Source organism: Saccopteryx leptura, chromosome 2 (assembly GCF_036850995.1).
Source record: "Saccopteryx leptura isolate mSacLep1 chromosome 2, mSacLep1_pri_phased_curated, whole genome shotgun sequence".
Taxonomy (NCBI): Eukaryota; Metazoa; Chordata; class Mammalia; order Chiroptera; family Emballonuridae; genus Saccopteryx; species Saccopteryx leptura.
In genome coordinates this window covers 79,684,842-79,705,630 of record NC_089504.1, presented here as the reverse complement: position 1 = coordinate 79,705,630, position 20,789 = coordinate 79,684,842, and the positions used below count along the sequence as shown (strand labels likewise).

The 20,789-nt window shown below is 35.9% G+C and overlaps 1 protein-coding gene and 1 non-coding gene across 8 annotated transcripts in view; one reads left to right on the top strand and one right to left on the bottom strand.

Moving 5' to 3' along the window:
- DENND4C (DENN domain containing 4C) overlaps positions 1-20,789 on the bottom strand; it is a 141,830-nt gene that overhangs the window by 43,572 nt on the left and 77,469 nt on the right. For 6 of the 7 annotated variants that reach the window (XM_066368235.1, XM_066368236.1, XM_066368234.1 and 3 more), the window contains 8 exons: positions 15,546-15,691; positions 14,341-14,376; positions 14,123-14,253; positions 11,263-11,395; positions 8,436-8,642; positions 2,579-2,707; positions 2,289-2,433; positions 1,876-2,022 (listed from right to left, as the gene is read on the bottom strand). In XM_066368235.1, coding sequence (XP_066224332.1) covers positions 1,876-2,022; positions 2,289-2,433; positions 2,579-2,707; positions 8,436-8,642; positions 11,263-11,395; positions 14,123-14,253; positions 14,341-14,376; positions 15,546-15,691 — 1,074 coding nt within the window. The remainder of the gene's footprint in view (positions 1-1,875; positions 2,023-2,288; positions 2,434-2,578; positions 2,708-8,435; positions 8,643-11,262; positions 11,396-14,122; positions 14,254-14,340; positions 14,377-15,545; positions 15,692-20,789) is intronic. The other variant, XM_066368240.1, reaches the window with a different exon arrangement.
- On the top strand, positions 3,628-3,734 carry LOC136396541 (U6 spliceosomal RNA). Its single transcript, XR_010749813.1, has one exon. It is a non-coding gene; the product is annotated as a U6 spliceosomal RNA (small nuclear RNA).

Below are 20,789 nucleotides of genomic sequence, written 5' to 3'. Positions count from 1 at the left end.
ACACAAGACTGGAAACTGAGTAAACTGATTAAACCTAGATATGCTCCCCAACAAGCTAAGTGACTCAGTATCAGGTACCAAGTGGAAAGATTCTACAAGATAATCCTTAATGAAAAGAGTAACTTAAGCATGCAGGCTACAAGTCTCCAAAAGTATCAAATGATATCACCAGAAACTCTACAAAGGTATATAATCACTGTAAATTCAGTACTGGGGCTTCAGCCATCTGTATGCAGCTAAAAAGAAATATATGGAAAAGGGATCTGAAGTTTCTTCCCCAACTACTGGAATATTTATGCCAATTTCTTGGGATTACCAGACCACTTTCTCTATTAAAGAAGGCAAGTTTAAAAATCTGGAGGTATAAGGAGAATATCTATTACTATTATTATTCTTGGGAAAATTGTTTCATACCACAAAATTATTTTCTTGATATTTCACTAGTGAAATACATTTCATTTTTAAGTATTAGAAGAAATACAGGAGGAAATAAAATAAGGTGGCTTTAAAATAAAAGTCTCATAAAAATTCCTACTTAATAAAACAAAGTTAATTTACAAACAGGATTGTAACTCAGCCTTATGCTGAGTTTCAATGATTTATACATGCTTCTGTAATTCTGGGGATAGTTTTTAGCATAAAAACTCAGCAGATCAGTTTTAGCAAGCAAACACATCAATACATCAATAGCTAGAACACTATTATCTTTAATACCTACAAAATTATTTGACACAATAATGCTATAAGCCAATCTCAAAGTAAGAATTATAGTCTTAAGTCATAGTATATTTTCAAAGATAACAAATGTGATTGCAAACTGATCATTAAATGTTAGCTGAATATTTTCAGTAGCACATATATGATTACACTTATCTGAAGGAGAAAAAGCCAAGAAAACTAAAAGTATTTTCCACTGGTAGCAAGACTTAAAATACAACAAAAGGTCTCTCCCCCACCCTTGCATGTCAGCAAAATTTAACCTAATAAATGGGAAATTACCTGAAGTGGTTAACATTCAATGGCAGAATTAATGCACACGTGTATCCATAGCTTCACGTCATACAAGTCTGCACCCCCACACCATGACAGCCAAGGACAAATGCAGCATCAAGAAACAGCACAGAGCAAAAAGCAGAGCAACAAAGAGCAGAGAAAAGGAAACTTCAGTCATTGAGACAAGTTCATCAGATGAAGCACAGGAATTAGACTCTGAATTCTTTTTAAAGAAAAGCCTGAGATATTAACAACAAAAAAGAAAAACAAACAAGAAGAAGGATGTGCAACACACATATATCTGCTCAAGTATTCCTTTAATTATGCTTAATTCTACTTTCAGAGGACAGAGGTTATACCCATAGCTTTGTCTGTAAAAGTAGCTTCAGTAGTTTCTCAGATTTTTAAAAGTGTCATTTAAGGTAATGACTATGCAAAGAGAATTCTTCTCATGATGTGTAACTTATTTTCTTTCCTCTTTAATATTCATGATCTCAAATCTTTAATAAATTATTTCCCACTAAATGAAAAGATTTGCAGGTTATGTCACTAATATTCAAGTTCTTGAGCTCACATTTCCTAACAATTATATTATATACTTTCATAAATGAATAATGAACAAATACAAAGAAGTTCCATGCTAGAGCCTTTCACACAGCACTCCAAAGTTAACTACAGAAAAAAAAGAGAAGTGAGCAGCAAAGATGTAATTTCTTCCCTTATTTATATATAGTATATATAGTATTTTTAAAGTACTTATACTGCACAAACTCTAGAGGGATGTAAAAGCTTTTTTAAAAAAGAAAAGACTTGAAAGAAGAAGAAAAAAAGAAAAGACAACATGAGAGTAAGTGAAGGGTTAGTAAAATCCAGATTTAGTACCTGTGCTAGAGTGATTATCAATGGAATCAAGCCTGATTAAGTCTCTGACGAAGACTGTGTGCTCCCCACTGTTAGCATCATTAGAACTATCCACGCTACCGTGGCTCACCGTGTCCCCATCACTTCCACCTGTGGCATTCTGAGGAGCTAAAGATAAGGACAACAGCAGTTCAATAATGCATGTACTGATAATCTCTAAAACTAAACATCAATGACCCATAGTTCACTTAAAGTTGCACAAAACTTTCAAAAATGTAGAGGGGGGGTTAGACTAAGGTCATGCCTATCTTTAGTTGTACTGTATATAAAAATATCAACCAGAATTTAAGTTTTCTATTTCATATAATTAAAATGCATATACCTATAAAGCTTATCATTCAGTAAGAAAGTATCTTTCCAATCACATATATTACCTGATGTTGAGGAGACCTGTGATTTTTGCATGGTCTTTTTAAGCGGCTGCCTAAATTGTGCCAAGCCATGTACCACATTTCGTACCTTCGTCCATAAGAAGATACCACTGCGGGTACTGCTAGGCCACGGGCTCTCCAAAACTACCTAAAGGTAAAAGTAAAAGTAATAGCTAATAGAAATATTTGATATGCTTAAATACATATACAAATTATACCCCAAAACCACTAAAAGAAAGTAAAAAAAATATCCATCTTAATTAGCAACATATATTGCCCAATGTCAATCTTACCTTATTATAATAACCATAAGTAATAGCATTTGGCTTTATGTTAGCAGTTTTCATTTCAAATAAGACTCTCACTGCTAAAACTGGATGACCCCACAGTCCACAAAGCTGCATTACCACTCGATAGCACACCTAACAAAAAATAATAATAACATCAAAGCATTAGTAGTTAGCATACAGTCCACCTGTGACTTGTAAAGATTTTTAAATGATTTACCGATTTTTCTCAAAGTTTTTAAGCACTGTTTTCTCCTTTGTGTTTTGAGTCTCAATAAATTATTTGTAAAACCTATTCATTAATGGAAATATCAGCATAATTTTTTTAAAAAAATTTATTGATTGATTTTAAAGAGGAAAGAGAGAGAAAGGCAGGGAGGTGGGGAGGAGTGGGAAGCATCAACTCATAGTAGTTGCTTTTTGTATGTGCCTTGAACAGGTGACCTCAGCATGCCAGGTCAACACAATCCACTAGGCCATCACAGGTCAGACAAGAAGTACCAGCATTATTAATTATTGCATTATAAGACTTTTGTGCATGTGTGCCATTTGTTTCAGTAACTAAGTTTACACAAAGAGAATGACTATTATTCTCCATACTTCAAGAAGAAATTCATTTTTAAAAAGAAGTATGATTAAAATACCTCTCCTCTAAATCATATTTTATATTCTATATCAAAAGAATTAAAGACGGCGTTCTCCAGAACGCCTATATGACAAAAAGAATTCTGTTAGTCCATGTCTTTAAAAAGTATGTTAAAAAGTTAAAAACATTGTAAAAAAAAAAAAGTTAAAAACATTGTAATATAATTAGCAAAGGCTTTTCTGAGGATATGGGTTTACCAAGGGGGATAGATTTAATCATAAGAGGACAAGTCAATTAGGTACTCCTAAAGTTAGAATCTTACATATTAGAAGAAGATGGTAGAAAACATGGAGAATGAAACAAAGATCTCAATGATCCGTGGCTAAGAGGGTAAGCCAGTTTATAGAATGTGACAGGGCAGCCATGCATTTATTTATAATAAATAAATCATTTATTCTGAGATTAAGGAGTGCTCACTTCAGCTGCACAAATACTAAAATAAAAATGATACAGACAAGATTAGCATGGCTTCTGAGCAAGGATGACACACAAGCTTGGGAAGAGAATAAGGAAATACACATATAGAAGATACTTTTCTTGGGACTCATAAAACATGCTGTTGATAACAGAGTTGCTTAACTGTGAGTATCATAATGCCAATTGCTCTTTCTCCTAAAGGGGAAAGTAAAAGATTTGAGGAAGAAAATTATATACAAGAGAACAGAAAAAATGAAATGTGAAAAGAGATCTGAAGAGGCAGGAAATCGTCAAGATGAGTACTATATGAAGCCAGAAATGCAGAGTATAATTTAGAAGCAGAAGGAGGTCAGATACTGTTAAGAGGAACTCTACAACTGACCAAGTTAAAGATGTTTTATGAAACTATATGAATTATGAACAACTGAAATCTAGGTAAGACTTATGAAGAAATGAAGAATGTGCTCAAGAGGGTACTTCAAATATCTGAAGAGTTGTCACATAAAAGAAGGAGTAAACAGTTACTGCATCTGCAAAAAGCCATAGGGAGGGGGAATTGAGCTCATCATAAAACACATACAACTTTATATCAATTACGGCCAATTCAATCATGGGAAAGATCTCATATGTTACAAACTTTCTAGAGCATTGCAGTTTTAGGTTGAACTTATACTAAAATATCTTAAAGTCCTATTCAATTCTAAGAAAATCACTTTCTATATAAAATTGGGATTACCTCTGAATTTTCTATAATGATTCTACATGATGAATTTATTCTGAAGTGTTTCCCCAACCTCCCAGGTTTACTTGTATAAAAGCCAGTCACCAAACTAAATAAACAGTAATAACACCAGGAATATAATTTTCTTTTCTTTTTTTTTATTCAGTGAGAGGTGGGGAGGCAGAGACACTCCCACATGTGCCCTGACTGGGATCCACCCAGTAAGCCCACTAGGGAACGATGCTCTGCCCATCTGGGGCATTGTTCCATTGCTCAGCAACCAAGCTCTTCTTATCACCTGAGGCAGAGGCCATGGAGCCATCCTCAGTGACTGGGCCAACTTGCTCCAATTGAGCCATGGCTATAGGAGGGGAAGAGAGAGAAAGAGATAGAAATAGAAAGGGACATATAGAGAGACATGAGAGGGGAAGGAGTGGAGAAGCAGATGGACGCTTCTCCTGTGTGCCTTGACAGGGAATCAAACCCAGGACATCCACACCCCAGGCTAACGCTCTACCGAGCCAACTGGCCAGGGCCAATATAATTTTCCAATTGCAGTATTTTGTTTCAACATATCTGTGGTAGATAAAAGATGGCAACCAACTCTGCTACTACTCACACTGAAAGGTCTATATCTGCCCTGGCTGGCTAGCTCAGTTGGTTAGGGCTTGGACCCAAAGCACAGAGGTTGCTGGTTTGATCCCCGGTTGGGGTACATACAGGAACAGATCAATGTTCCTGTCTTTCTCTCTCTCTCCCATCCTCTCTCTTCACTAAAACAAAACAAAATAAAATAAAATAAATCTAAAAAATAAAATAAAGTCTATGTCCTTCTCTTTGAATTGAGGGGGAAGGCCTCAATTCTGTTGCATGACTAACAGAATTCGGCTGAAGTGACACTGCATCAGTTTCCAGAAATGATAGAGACAAGCAACTGCCAGTTCCTACTTCCTCTGTCTTGAATAAATGCTTAGAGCTCTAAGCTATCAAGGAAAAAGCCCAAATATAGCACACGGGTTTTAAGACTATGTGGAGGGAGAGGGTCTCACCTGAGCCCGACCTTCCAGTCAACGTTGCCAAAGTGCCTGGCCTGCCTTTGAGTTAAGCTGTCTAGAACCCTCCAGACCAGACCAGCGGGCAACTGGTTATAACCAAGTGATTCTAGTTAATGCCTTGTGCACCAGAAAAAGCACCCAAAATCCTTTCAAGATTTTCAGCAAATAAAAAAATAAGACTTAATAAAATAGCTGTTATATGTCACTAAGTTTCAGAGTTGTTTGCTACTTAATAATATCTGTTAGACTGATGAGATGATATGGAAATAAGCATAACACAAATATTTAATTTTCATTAAAAATTCAGTAAATGTTATTAAAAAGAAAAATGTATTATGCATTTAAGTTTTAATTCAGCCAAGGTGGCATATGCTCTATTTCTAGGTCTTCTAAAGTCTTATTTGAAAATCTAGATTATTATAACTTTAACATAAAATATAGAACACAAAGCTATCAAATTAAAACATTAAGAATATAAATGTGAGCTCTAATAAAATATGAACCTGAGCATCAAAACCACTTACTTGCTAGGTGGCCTTATGTGTGTATTTCAAATTTCTTTCTTTTTAAAATGTAGCTAGCTTGAGTCCAGGGTCACTGGCTTGAGCAAGGGGTCACTCACTCTACTGTAGCCCCCGGTCAAGGCACATATGAGAAAGCAATCTCTGAACAACTAAGGAGCTGCAACAAAGAACTGATGCTTCTCATCTCTCTCCCTTCCTGTCTGTCTGTCCTTATCTGTCCCTTTCTCTGACTCTCTCTCTCTGTCTCTGTCAAAAAAACAACGTAGCTAATATATAAACTGCCTCACAGAGTTGCTGGAAATATCAGAGGACATAATGTACAAGAAAATACTGTATAAACTCCAATGTGCTATTTTATATGTAATCAATACACAGATAAAACACATCAAATATGCCTAGAAAATATGTATTCTTAAGTATTAAACAAACATTTCTTTCTTCCAGTAGTAGAGATACAAATACTTCAGCACACTGCAAATCTCTCAATATAACTTGTTAGAAACAGCATAGTAGAAACTAAACTTGAAATTTTCAACTTCTATCATGGTGTTTATTGGAGAAATAGTCAGAAAAGGTTTCTTAGCTTATGAGCTCTAATTGCTGCACATTAGAAAATGAGAATGTAATTATTTGTACCAAAGACTACTACAGAACTTTAATACTGCTAGAGAAAAATATTTTTTAGGCAATTTGTGATTTGTCTCATGAACTTATAACTTATCAAAGGAATAATCAAGTATAGTGCTTTGAATTTAATGTACGGTAACATAATCAACATTTGTTCTCTTCATACGGCATGCTTTAAAACACTTAAATGTTCTATGCTTTTCAACAATGTTAAAACATCTTGAAATACATCTTAGATATAAAAATTAACAGAATAATATTTTAAAACACTAAAATGAGGTGCAAAGCACTGATCTAATCAAGTACTTTTAATTTCCAAATCATTTAATAAACATCAGATGAGAGAAAATGTAATCGAATTTGAGAATGGATATTAGCACTTGTTTTGTATCTTTTATAATATACAATAGTACATAGAGAAAAACGAGCTATAACGTGCCCACCGCATCATCAAATCTTAATATTGTAAATGCTGTATTAGTTTCAGATCTCTTTTATCTTAAAGAGAAACATGATAGCTACTGCTGAGCCTATAATGTGCTCTCTTCAGTCCCATTTCTCTTCTCTCGTGCTCTCTCCTTCCCCCAGGCATCCATTACTCTGAATTTTTATTTCAACTTCATTTTAAATTTTAACCTGGTTCTATATACCATTTATAATTATTTTAACACAAAATAATTTTAAAGGGAAAAAATAGCAAAGAGAAAGACTAAATAAGTGACTCAATTTCTTCAACCATATCACTATTCCTTAAGATAGTTCTGAAGCTTAAGAGAGGTAACGTAGCCTGACCAGGCGGTGGCACAGTGGACCCCGAGGTCACCAGCTTGAGTGCGGGCTCATCTGGCTTGAACAACAAAAAAATAAGTTCACCAGCTTAAACCCAAGGTCGCTAACTAGAACAAGGGGTTAAGTGGTCTGCTGAAGGCCCGCAGTCAAGGCACATATGAGAAAGCAATCAATGAACAACTAAGGTGTCGCAACTAAAAACTGATGATTGATGCTTCTCATCTCTCTCTGTTCCTGTCTGTCCCTATCTATCCCTCTCTCTGACTCTCTCTCTGTCCCTGTAAAAAAAAAAAAAAAAAAAAAAAAAAAAAGAGAGAGAGAGAGAGGTAACGTCTGTAAAACATTTAACACATCATTCATTGAGTGCTTACTATGAGCCTGGTACTATTCTAGCCATGGTATTTACATTACCTGATTTAAAGTTCTGGTTAAACTTATGAGGAAGGTACTGCTGTTATCTACATCAGTGGGGCAATTTTGTCCTCCAGTACATTTGATTGCCAGACATTTTTGATTGCCATGGCAGGAGGAGTTTGCTAGTTGCATCTAATGGGTAGAGGCCAGGGATGCTGCTAGACACCCAACAATGTGAAGGACAGGCCCAAACAGGTCCCCACAATAAATAATTAAGTGGGCCAAAATGTCAGTAATGCCAAGGCTGAGAAACTCGAATCTACCCACATTTCAGATACATAGTCTGAAACACAGACTGATTTTATAACACACCCTAGGACATAGATCCTAAGTAGAAAGCCACTTCCTAAAAGCCTATTCCTTATTTGCTTCCTAACCAAGTTATAGTACTTCAAAGAATAAAATGAAATCAGTATTATTTTCTACCTATCAAGGGCAAACAATCTAGTCTAAGTAAGAAGTCTCAGCTTCATTCCAAAGCAGTAATTTTTAAAATAAATACATTTAAAATAAATATGAAGTACTAGCTCTATGAGACAAAGTAAATGTTTTACATTTCCTACTTAATGAAAATACTTGAGGATACTTTAAAGCAACTGAGACATATATTTTCTTAAAAATACAAAAATAAAATTTATTTTAGTTAACATTCTCAATTTGTTATACTTGCCTCATCTAGTGGATCCACATCTATCTTCCTCATCTTAATGAGTACATCATACGCCTGCTGAAGTGCTCTGACCTTAGGATGAGAAACCCTAACATAGGCTGGGAGACAAATAAACCATAAGCTGTAACAATGACTGAAGAGACACTTAGCCCACTGTGGTGGATTTGTATAACACTTCTTCGCCAACTTATGAGCTGTTTTTATCTCCTAGAAAGAGAATAAATAAAACATTATGGTATTTCCTAAAATTCATTAGGATAAGAAAAGGGAAGAAAAAATTTTCATGTAAAATTTGATTCTAAAATCAAGCATTTCATAGTTTTACTTTTGTGAATGGCTTCCTACTTAGTGCTGCACGGTACTTTCAACATTCACCTATAGAAGCATTTTACATTGTTGGTAATTATTTGTTGGCAAGCAAGCATCCTAATAGACTAGAAATTCCTTAGAGCAGAGATCATTCATATTTTTATAATATAGTAATTAATTAGGTGCCCTTCATATACAAGGCACTCATATGTTTGATGGAAAAAGGGGAAATAACCATTTATAGCCCATGAGTTCTTCAATGTTATTCTTGAAAAGTGAGTCTTTTCACTCTTCTCCCTGCTAAAAAGATGCCCTAAGCTATTTCCTGCCAAGAGTTCCACTTTACCTTCCCTCAATACAGTCTGTGCTAATTCCTTCATTGATGATTCCATAAGAGACTTACCCCTTTGAAGGCAACACAGTCTGAGAAAGATCACAAACCTTCCTTCAATAGTCATGTTACTGACTTCTGGTTTTTATTCTAACTTAGGTGGAAAAGAGAATAGATACCAAAAATACCTGCTGAGCTTAATCAAACTATACATACTCCTAGAACCTACAGAGCCTTCCAGATAGGCTAAATGCTATTGTGTGCCTTGAACTAAAGATCTCTCTACCAGAATGTGTTCTAAATAAAAATATCCTGGTGTATTAATTTTTATTATGATCTCTTTCTATGAGACGTAAAGATTTATTTGAAAATATGGGTCTTTTTTTCCTAAGATCTGAAGATCCTTTTCTTTTTCAGCTAGCCTGGAATTATGGTAAAAATGAGATTTAAACACTTAGTAACAAAATGTTCCCATTTTAAAAATTTGCTTTAGTAAGCTGGTATGAATAAAAAAACATAATTCCCTTAAGACAACATGAAGAGAAATGTGTACTGTCTGAAATTAAGGAACACCTCTGGTTACCTCTTGGATTTGGGGGACGTATATGTATAAATTGGTAAAACCTAAACTAAAAATTTCATTCTAAAATTTTGTTTTGTAGACCCCCAAAATGTCAATATGTGTATAAAAGATATTTAATTTTAACCCAAACCTAACTATAGCCTAACTTTTTACACCTAAATCAGATACAGTAGTAAAGCAAGATGTCTAGGTTGTCCTAATTTAAGTCACTTGAACTCCCTTAGAATGTAGTATACTTTATAAAGTACATTTACATTAACCATGAGGGAAATGCAAATCAAAATCATAATGAAATACCTACCACTTCACACCCACTAGGATGCTACAATCAAAAAGACAGACAACAAAAACCAACAACTGCCACCCTCATACACTGCTGGTAGAAAACGTAAAATGATGTAGCCACTTTGGAAAACAGTGTGACAGTTCCTCGAAAGGTTAAACAGAGAATTACCATATGACATAGTAATTCTACGTACTTCTAAGCATATACCCAAGAGAAATGAAAACATGCATCCACATAAACACTTGTACACAAATGTTCAAAGCAGCACTATGCATAATAGCCAAAAAGTAGAAACCACTTATATGTCCATGAATAGATGAAAATAAAATGTAGTATATATTTATACAGTGAAATATTATTCAGCAATAAAAATAAAGTATTGATTCATGTTGCAACATGGATGAACCTTAAAAACATTATTATAAATGAAAGAAGCCAGTCACAAAAGGCTACATGTTACACAATTCCATTTATATGAAATGCCCAGCAGAAACAAAACTACAGAGACAGAAAATAGATTAGCGGTTGCCATAGGGATGTGGGGGGAAAAAAAACTGGCTGTTAACAGCGAAGCAGTAAAAGCTTTCTTTTAGGGGTGACAATGTTCTAAAATTGATTATGGTGGTAGCTGCACAATCCCTGTGAATATACTAAAGCCACTGAGTATACTTTAAATGGGTGGATTATATGGTATGTCAATTATATCGCAATAAATTTGTAATCTAAAAAGTATATTTGGTTCCCAAGCATTCTCTTAAAACATTCAAACTTCAACCTCAATATTATAAGTAGGGTTGCAAGAAATCTAGTTTAGTTCATTATCAACCATAGTGGGTCTTCAAATGGTTCCTATGGGTGATAATTCTAAACTATGAGATACCTATTACATATAACAGTTTACATTTTTTTGATTTTTTTTTCAGGGGGTGGGAGGAAAGACAGAGAGAGAGATGCATTCATTGGTTGATTCTTGTATGTGCCCTGACCAGGGATCGAACCCATAACCTTGGTGTATGGGACGATGCTCTAACCAACTGAGTTACCTGGCCAGGGCCATATTTTACATTTTAAATTTATTTATTTACTTACTTATTTATTCATTCATTCATTCATTCATTTTAGAGAGGAGAAAGAGTGAGAGAGAGAGAAAGGGGGGAGCAGGAAGCATCAACTCTCATATGTGCCTTGACCAGATAAGTGCAGGGTTTTGAACCAGCGACCTCAGCGTGCCAGGTCGACACTTTATCCACTGCGCCACCACAGGTCAGGCCATATTTTACATTTTAAATTAACATGTATTAGATAAAGAATATCTGACCTGTTTAGTTCTCTTAGCCATGAGAGCTGGACTGTTTGTAACGCTATTCCCAGTAGGGTGTCTACTAAAACAAAGTTTCAATTCCTGTGGTCTGTCAAAAAGCTTAAGGTCCAGTCTTGGAAAGTATTTGTAACTAAAATAAAAAGCAAAAATAGAACTGCTGATTTAAAATACATTAACTCTTCATATTATTCCAGAATTTAGGTGAATATTTCTAAACCTCAGATAGTATCCAATTATTATTCCCCAAAATCCACAAATAGAAAAAACTTTTTTTCAAGAATATAAAATGATGTAATTATAAATACATAGACTGCCTACATATAGAAACTTTGGCTTCTCCCCACTCTATTTGTTATATCTGGAAAAGAGAAAACCCTGATAACTTATTTGACAGAGGAATTAACCTTTGCAACAGAATGCATGTGTTCAATGATAATTTATATTTAAAAATAATGCTTGGTATAATTTCTAATTGTTTTTCTTCATAAAAATACCACGCATTGGTAGCTAAAAGGAAAAAATTTTCATAATATTTGTATTTAGGGATATACAATAACTTAACCAATCTTTACTGTTGGACATTTTGGGTTATTTCTTAATTTTTCCAATTAAATATCTTTGTACATATATCTTTGTGAATACTTTTGCTTAATTTTTTAGAATAATGCCCAATAATAGGGTTTGGTATGATCAATATTTATCAAAAGAATCAAAATTATTATAATTATACACTATCAAATTATTTCCAAAATATATTTGCATATACTCTAACATTCACTCTAACTAGTAGCATAGCCTATCCTAGACATGATAGATTAAAAATGCTTCTACTCATCATTTTGATTTGCAGTTTTTTGAATACTAGAAAACTTAATATATTTTCGGCCCTGGCCGGTTGGCTCACTGGTAGAGCATCGGCCTGGCGTGCAGGAGTCCTGGGTTCAATTCCCGGCCAGGGCACACAGGAGAAGCGCCCATCTGCTTCTCCACCCCTCACCCTCTCCTTCCTCTCTCTCTCTCTCTCTCTTCCACTCCTGCAGCCAAGGCTCCATTGGAGCAAAGTTGGCCCGGGCGCTGAGGATGGCTCTATGGCCTCTGCCTCAGGTGCTAGAATGGCTCTGGTTGCAACAGAGCAATGCCCCAGATGGGCAAAGCATCGCCCCCTGGTGGGCGTGCCGGGTGGATCCAGTCGGGCGCATGCGGGAGTCTGTCTGACTGCCTCCCCGTTTCCAACTTCAGAAAAATACAAAAAACAAAACAACAACAACAAAAAACTTAATATATTTTCATATTATTATTGGGATTTCTTCTTGGAAACTGTCTACTTAGTTCCTTTGGCCAATTTTCTTCTAAGAGATATTGCCTTTCCCTGCTTAATTTACCTTGTTTGTCCATAACCTGGATTCCAATCTAGTGATTAAGGCAAAGTAAAAAGGAATTCGACAGTTAATATGCAATCAAAATAGTACTTAATTAAGCCACTCATTCCCTATGGTACATATTCTTAGTTCTTATGCAGTCTTTCTGAAATTATATATTAATTCCACATTTCCATCTTTTTAGAAGACAGTTATATTTTCTTTGCTCTCTAGACATTCTTTTAAGACTATAGCCTAAGAAAATAACTGTGTATATACACCAAGATATAGATTGCAAAGAAATACAAACAAATCCACAGGAGACTAATGAAACAATCACAATAAATGCATGTAATGTGGTCATTCCATAGGATATGGCATAAATATTTTAGGGCAATAAAATATGTTCAGATCATTATAGGCAAACAAAAGTTACAAAGAATATGTACAGATGAACTCACATTTATTTTCAATACAGTAATGCAAATTTATGCACAAAAAGGAAAGATACACATACAATTGTTATCAGACTAAGTATTGGTGCTAAAACGATGTGTTAGTTTTCTTTCTTGTTGTTTGATATTCTAAGTTTATTAAACTGTGAATTATCACAATTATAACAATAACAATAAAATACATTTCAATTTCTCAAAAGATTCCCATCAAAATCCTATTCTTTACATTTATTTTAATCAAGAATGATTCTGGTCCTCTACTTTTTAGTTTACTCTGATGTCTTACTAACTAATAAATAAAAATTTCAGTTTTTATATTGACAACAAAACTCCCTAAAAGGAGGGTAAACCTCACAAAAGTAAACAAATTTTTAAAAGATTAAAGTAAGGTTAAATGTTTAAGTGAACAATGATTAACATCTAGCTTATCTTCCAACAAGGCTGTTCAATTCTGAATTTACAATACCCAGTGACATCAGATATTATAAAATATTCATCTCTGGCCCTGGCCGGTTGGCTCAGTGGTAAAGCATCAGCCTGGCGTGCGGGAGTCCCAGGTTTGATTCCCGGCCAGGACACACAGGAGAAGAGCCCATCTGCTTCTCCACCCCTCACCCTCTCCTTCCTCTCTTTCTCTTCCCCTCCCGCAGCCGAGGCTCCACTGGATCAAAGTTGGCCCGGGCACTGAAGATGGCTCTGTGGCCTCTGCCTCAGGCGCTAGAATGGCTCTGGTTGCAGCAGAGTGACGCCCCAGAAGGGCAGAGCATCGCCCCTGGAGGGCGTGCCAGGTGGATCCCAGTCGGGCACATGTGGGAGTCTGTCTGACTGCCTCCCCGTTTCCAGCTTCAGAAAAATACAAAAAAAATAAAAAATAAAATAAAATATTCATCTCCATTAGTTCACTGAATAATATTTTTTAAATGACCTTCACAAATGATTAACATATGTGTGTGTGTATGTGTGTGTATCTACTAATAGTCATAAATGAGCAAAATTAATGATTAAAGCTGTGCCCAAAAAGCTCTTTAAAAAAATTCCTGTTACCTGTACTTTGGTGACAGGTCCTTTCCATCATCAGGAGGTGGCTCTGGTGGCATTATGAATACAGTGTGCTCACTTTTTTGTGAATCATCTAACTCTATCAATTTGGTATCATCTGCTGAATCAAAATCAACCTGAAAATAATTATTATTTTCCAATTAATTTGTATATAAGGAAGATCTAATTCTGAAATTTCAAAACTAAGTTTAAGAAAAAAATACCTTATCTGTTTTCTCTGTGCCTTTATCAGGAAACAACTAGAAAAGAAGAAAGGAATTAATGAATATGTCTACTGTTAATATAATAGAGATAATCTTAAATTCTAATTTTAAAAACTATCCTTTTTTAAATACTGGGCATATATAAAATACTTCACAATATATTTCTGGGACCCTATACCATAATTAGGCTAAAATATAATACTTCCCTTATGACTATTAAAATAGAAAATAGTTTATTTTGATTAGTTTTTTCATAAATCCCTTTTCACAAGTAAAACATGGCCAATCACAAGGGGCAGCTAGCTTCTCAAATCAAAAATCTTATTATTACTATTAAGCCTCTGAATTAGTGATTGTTATTATCTAAGCATCCTTCTAGCTGGATGATATTAGACTATAAATTTTATAAGTAAATTAAAATGTTAAATAATTTTAATTGAATCCCTGAAGTTTTAGATCACACTGATAGAATGGGGAAAAAATCAAGTTTTCTAAGGCATATGAATCATTAGGAGCCCATAAAAAATACAATATCACAATACAGTACTCTACCTTTTTTGGATATAATCTCAAATTTTATATATTATACAATTTGCCTAAATAATCAGCCCCAACATCCACACAACAAAAATAAAAATACTATTAAAAATGGGAGAAAAAAAATCTAAGTCATTAATCAACTGTCAAGAATCAACTTAAACTTCCTAAGGATGGGGGAGTTAAGCTTTAAAATGTAACATATTTCCAAATATCCTACATTAGGACAAAATATATTAGCAAAAGTATTTAGAAAGCCATTAAAACAAAGCAACACAGGACTCTATTAACCATAAAACTAAACTTTTTAAATGACCTACTAAATTTTCTTACCTATATAAATTTTAAAAATATATGGTTTAGGCAGGTCAATGAAATGTTCTTAGTACTTAAGAGTTACAAAAACAAAGTGAAATTCAAAGAGAAGAGTAAGCTGTGTATGGTAGAAACTAGATACCACAAGGAAAATGTCTCTTTCATTAAGCCCAGAATCAGACATTTGCACGCACATGTGCACACACATACACACACACACACACACACACCATATGTTGTCTCCGTCAGATTGTTTGGGCTAATAATAATGAAGATGATGATTATATCATACATACAGGTAGTCAAACTGGTCAAGTTTTTTCTTAACACTGATATATAGGACAAACTTTTACCTTTTCTATGCAGTCATCAAAAAATGCCAATCCAGTATCTTTATCACTTACAAAACTACATTCTTCAATGAAACGAATAAAAATCTGTGTTTTGGATAAAAGGGTGTAGAATTTTGTATAGGCGCGATCTCGACTTTTTAAAAATCCTGAAGAAAACAAAATTACAATTAAATTCAAATTTTAAAGTGAAACTAGATATTATCTTAAACATTATTTTAAACTTGTACATATCTATATTATAATCTGTTTATATATATATACTATATGTTTATAGAAGGTTGTAGTAACCAACCATAACTCCTGCTAATTCAACCACTTACACTACTAACCTTTTCACTGATCTCTGAATCTCTTTTAAGAAACCTTTAGCTTTGCAGCTCTCATGTAAAAATTTCTCTGATGTTCTGCATATTTTCAAGCAAGATGTATCAATGTCCTTCCTCCATGACGCCATTAGACAATTATTTCTGTATCATCTTATAAAAATTTCTGCTCACTGAAGTTTCAAGCATCTAGCTATTCTACCCTTTCCCCTACCAACTGTAGTCATCTACTGACTTTAGGGACACTCTCCTTCATTCACTGAAGACCTGGGCACCAATTCAGTCTTCTCTCCAAATCCTACCATTATCATTCCTCAACACCCACCAAGCGCGAACCATCCAACAGTTTCAATGATCTGTGGTTTATCCCACCCTGTATCCATCAACTTTGACACAAAGCTGCACACACACTCTCGACTTTTCTCACTATCATTAAAAATAGCTCTGCCTATCAAATCTCTAATTTACACATCTCTGATCATTACCCCTATCTGTCTGATTTGCTTACTTACATACTTCTACCAAGACTTGGGGGGAGTAGAAGGTAGGCTCATTGAAATCTACAATCCATTTATACCCTTTTCCATTCTACCTATGCCCTCCTGCCTTCACTTTGCTTTTTACTTCCCTAAGACTAATTCCATGTCCATGTCCATCATTTCAGTTACTTTCTTGTCAACACTCTCAATTCTTACTTCCCTTTATCTTTTCTGTCAAACCCACCTATTACAACCTAGCCTGGGGGAATGTATTGTCTGCCTTCTCTGGATCTGCACCAGTGTAGCTGAGCACAGGTTCAAAGGGAAAACAAAGTTCTACAATTAGGTGGATCAGAATCACTTATATATCCTGTACCTTTGTCCCTAACCAGCAGTCCTGTATTACATTTCTGGAATCAACCTAATTTCCCTTTACCCATGTTTTCACAGCTATTTCCAGTTTTTAAATATTCTCTCTCCATGTTTTCTTCCCCCATCCCATAATGATCATACCTTATATTGCAGAGAAATTAAAAATCATTAAGTGAAAACTACCTTAATTATCTCACTACATCTATGACTCTGCAGCTATCATTCATCCCTGCCTTCTTTCTACAATGGATATATCCAGTCCTCCTATCTAAGACAAAGCCCACCACCTGAGCCTGAATTTCTAGCCCCTTCAGTGTTCTAAGAATAAGTGTTCCTCTCTATTAGCTATTTATCAGCATATCCTAGTCTCTCTCATTATATAACAACAACAATAAAACCTTTCTTTAACAAACACTCAGATCCTCCCTTTTCTGCTGTTTTCCTGCTCAATAAAGAACACAACCATTTACTTGGTTATTAAAGACAGAAATCTCGAAGTTTGTCCTTGACATCTACCTCTATCTTACATCTCATATTCAATCACCAAGTTTTATTCAATCTACCTCCTAAAAATCACTCTTCTGTTCATACCACCACAAACTAATCCAGGTGACTGCCACTGGTCACTTGGGCCAACTATTTAGTAGATCCATGCTTTGGATACCTCTAATTCAACCTCTGTATAAAAACTAGAAAAAAAATTTTTTAATTCAAAGTGACCTCTTTAAAACCTGATCCTATTACCTTCTTAAATATCCTTTCCTGGCTTCCAAGTACTCTAAGACTAAATATTAAAATCCTTCTCTGGTTCTACAACATCCTACATGACCTAGCTCACAACTACCATTACAAGCATGTTTTCTGAGCCACTTTTCCCTCCACCATTTCTTTGATACTTTAGGGCATTCCACATGCTATGGTCCTCACTCCATCCCACTGAAACACTAATTAGTTAAGAAATGCATACATAAAATAAAAATAGATTATTCTTAACAAGTAGTAACAACCTTTTTTTCTTCTAACGGATATAGACAAACCGCAGCAAAAGCTGCTGAAACAGTTAAATGAAAACCTGATGTGAAACCATAATAAACAAATGAGGCCAACAACAATTAAACCTTCTATCAACCTTAAGACCACTAAAAATAGGACAGCCAGAAATGTACCTTGAAATTGGAACTAGTGATCCCTATGTATTTTGGCATTACTTGCCAAGAAAATTTAACCTGAATCTAATCAAGCTCTAAAATCAGTATTGTTTAATTCAGTTACCAATACCCACATGAGGCAATTAGCACTTGACCTGTGGCTGGACCAAATAAAGATATGTTGTAAGTATAAAATACATGCCAATTTCGAAGACTTAGTACTGAAAAAAGAATGTAAAGTATTTCATTAAAATGGTAAAAAAAATACTACTTCTTGAAATAATTCTACTTTAAATATATTAAGCTGGAGAAAACATGATCAAAATGCAACTACATGGATGAATCTTGAGAGTATCATGTTAAGTGCAGTAAAGTTGATTGAAAAGTTAAAGAACCAAGACTTCACTCGTATGTAGAACATGAACATAAAGCAACAAATGAACAAACACAACAAACAAACTCATAGATACAGATGACAGAATGGTGCTTACCAGAGGAAAAAAGGAATGGTAGGAGAACAAAAAGTATAAAAGGGGTCAAATATATAGTGATGAAAAAAGACTCAACTTGGGTGGTGAGCACAGATGTACTATGAAGTTGTATACCTGAAACTTATGTTATCAACCAATGTTACCCCAATAAATTAAAATAAAATTTAAGAAATAATTTCCCCTATTGCTTACTTATTTTTAACCGGGGCCACTAGAATATTTTAAATTATATATGTAGTCACATTATATTCCTATTGGCCAACTGGCTCTTGACTTGATCCAACTACAAGTTTATAGGAAATACTGATGAAGATATGTTAAGTAACACTATGAGGATACAATCAGCCAAAAGGACAGATAAGTCCAGAAAATTCTAAAGATAATTAACACAACTTATGGGTGAAATGATGTCCTACTTGAAAGAGACAGAGAGAGAACATTAAAGAAAGATGAAACAAAAATAGCAGAATGTTCATTGCTACTACTGCTTAAATTGGAAGATGGCTACATGATTTGATATGTTTATGAAAGTATTCCCTAAGAAAAAATTATCCCAAAACCAATAAGCAATTCTTATTCATTTTTCAGGCCCAAGATTAAGTGTTACTTCTTCAGGGAACTCTTCCCTGACCTAACACTTTCACTGTAACCAATACTTTCCTTCACAACACATCTAGTAAAATGTAAACAGTATTTGTTTCACTTTGTCTAATAATGTCTGTATCCCTGACTGACCAAATTCCATCCTGTTAACAACAAAATCTTTAGGCCTCCGACACTAACTAAATATCTATCTTTTAAAATTCCATTAGCAATGCCACTCTTCCACAGAGAGAGAAAGTGAGAGAACATTAATTACTGACCGATTACTGCTGATTAGAAAAACTGCATATAGTCTGGCATTTAAGACTACTGTTAACACTACCCATAATCTGAGTTTTAATTGTATTTTCAGCCTTATCTTCCATAACACCTACAAAACTTTCACTTTGGTCAAACTGTACCATTAAATCTTTTCCCCCAAACACGCTGTTATGGGTTGAATTGTGCCCCCACCTCAAATTCATCTGTTGAAGTTTTAACTCCTATATCAGAACGTGACTGCAACTGCAGATAAGGTCTTTAAAAAACTAATTGTTCCAGTCAAGATGGCAGCGTAGGTAAATGTGGCACTCACTTTCTCCCACAATCACATCAAAATTACAAATAAGGCCCTGGCCGGTTGGCTCAGCGGTAGAGCGTCGGCCTAGCGTGCGGAGGACCCGGGTTCGATTCCCGGCCAGGGCACACAGGAGAAGCGCCCATTTGCTTCTCCACCCCTCCGCCGCGCTTTCCTCTCTGTCTCTCTCTTCTCCTCCCGCAGCCAAGGCTCCATTGGAGCAAAGATGGCCCGGGCGCTGGGGATGGCTCTGTGGCCTCTGCCTCAGGCGCTAGAGTGGCTCTGGTTGCAACATGGCGACGCCCAGGATGAGCAGAGCATCGCCCCCTGGTGGGCAGAGCGTCGCCCCTGGTGGGCGTGCCGGGTGGATCCCGGTCGGGCGCATGCGGGAGTCTGTCTGACTGTCTCTCCCTGTTTCCAGCTTCAGAAAAATGAAAGAAAAAAAAAATTACAAATAAATTACACAGGACAACCAGCATTTGGGACCACCTGAAAACTGACTGAATGGAAGTCCTACAGCTAGGGAGTTAAAAAAGAAGCCACATCAAAACTGGTAGGATAGGTGGACATGCTGAATGGGCTGGTCCCACATCCACATGTGGTAGATAAAAACTGGGAGAGATTTCTCAGCTGTGTGTGTGTGGGGGGGGTTCCCCCTGAGCAAGAAGGGGTCCCAGCCCCACACCAGGCCACCTAACCCAGGGTTGCAATACCAAGAAGAGATGCCCCTATAACTTCTGGCTATAAACACCAGAGAGTGAGGCTGAGGAAGAGAGAGGCTGCTGGGGTCCCAGGCAGTTCCTCTTTAAGGGCTCATGCATGGACTTATTCAGACTCACTCCACTGAACTCCAGCACTGGGGCAGCAGCTTGAAAGGCACCAGAGATATACGGGGAGGATGTGTGTCTTTATGTCCCTGGCATCAAGGTGAGAGCTGGAGGAGCAGCTTTCACCCAGACACAAGTGCTGGCAAAGGTCATTGCTCTTTTGATGAGCCACTGCCCTACAGAGCTGGCAGCTGGGAGCCATATCTGAGATTCCATCAACCAGGCTCAAACTGTTTCCCCACCCAGGTGATTCTAAGACCCCGCCCCACCCAAATTTTAAGCCCACACAAGCTATTTCTAGAGGCTTTTCCATACAAATGGCCTGTCTTGGCTCATGTTTCAGACTTTCCTACAATCTCTCAAACAAGCAGCATCTGGCCTCAGAGTGCCCTGTACTTCTTGCTAAGTAGCCCCAGGCCTGGCACTAGCAGCAGCCGGCCTACGT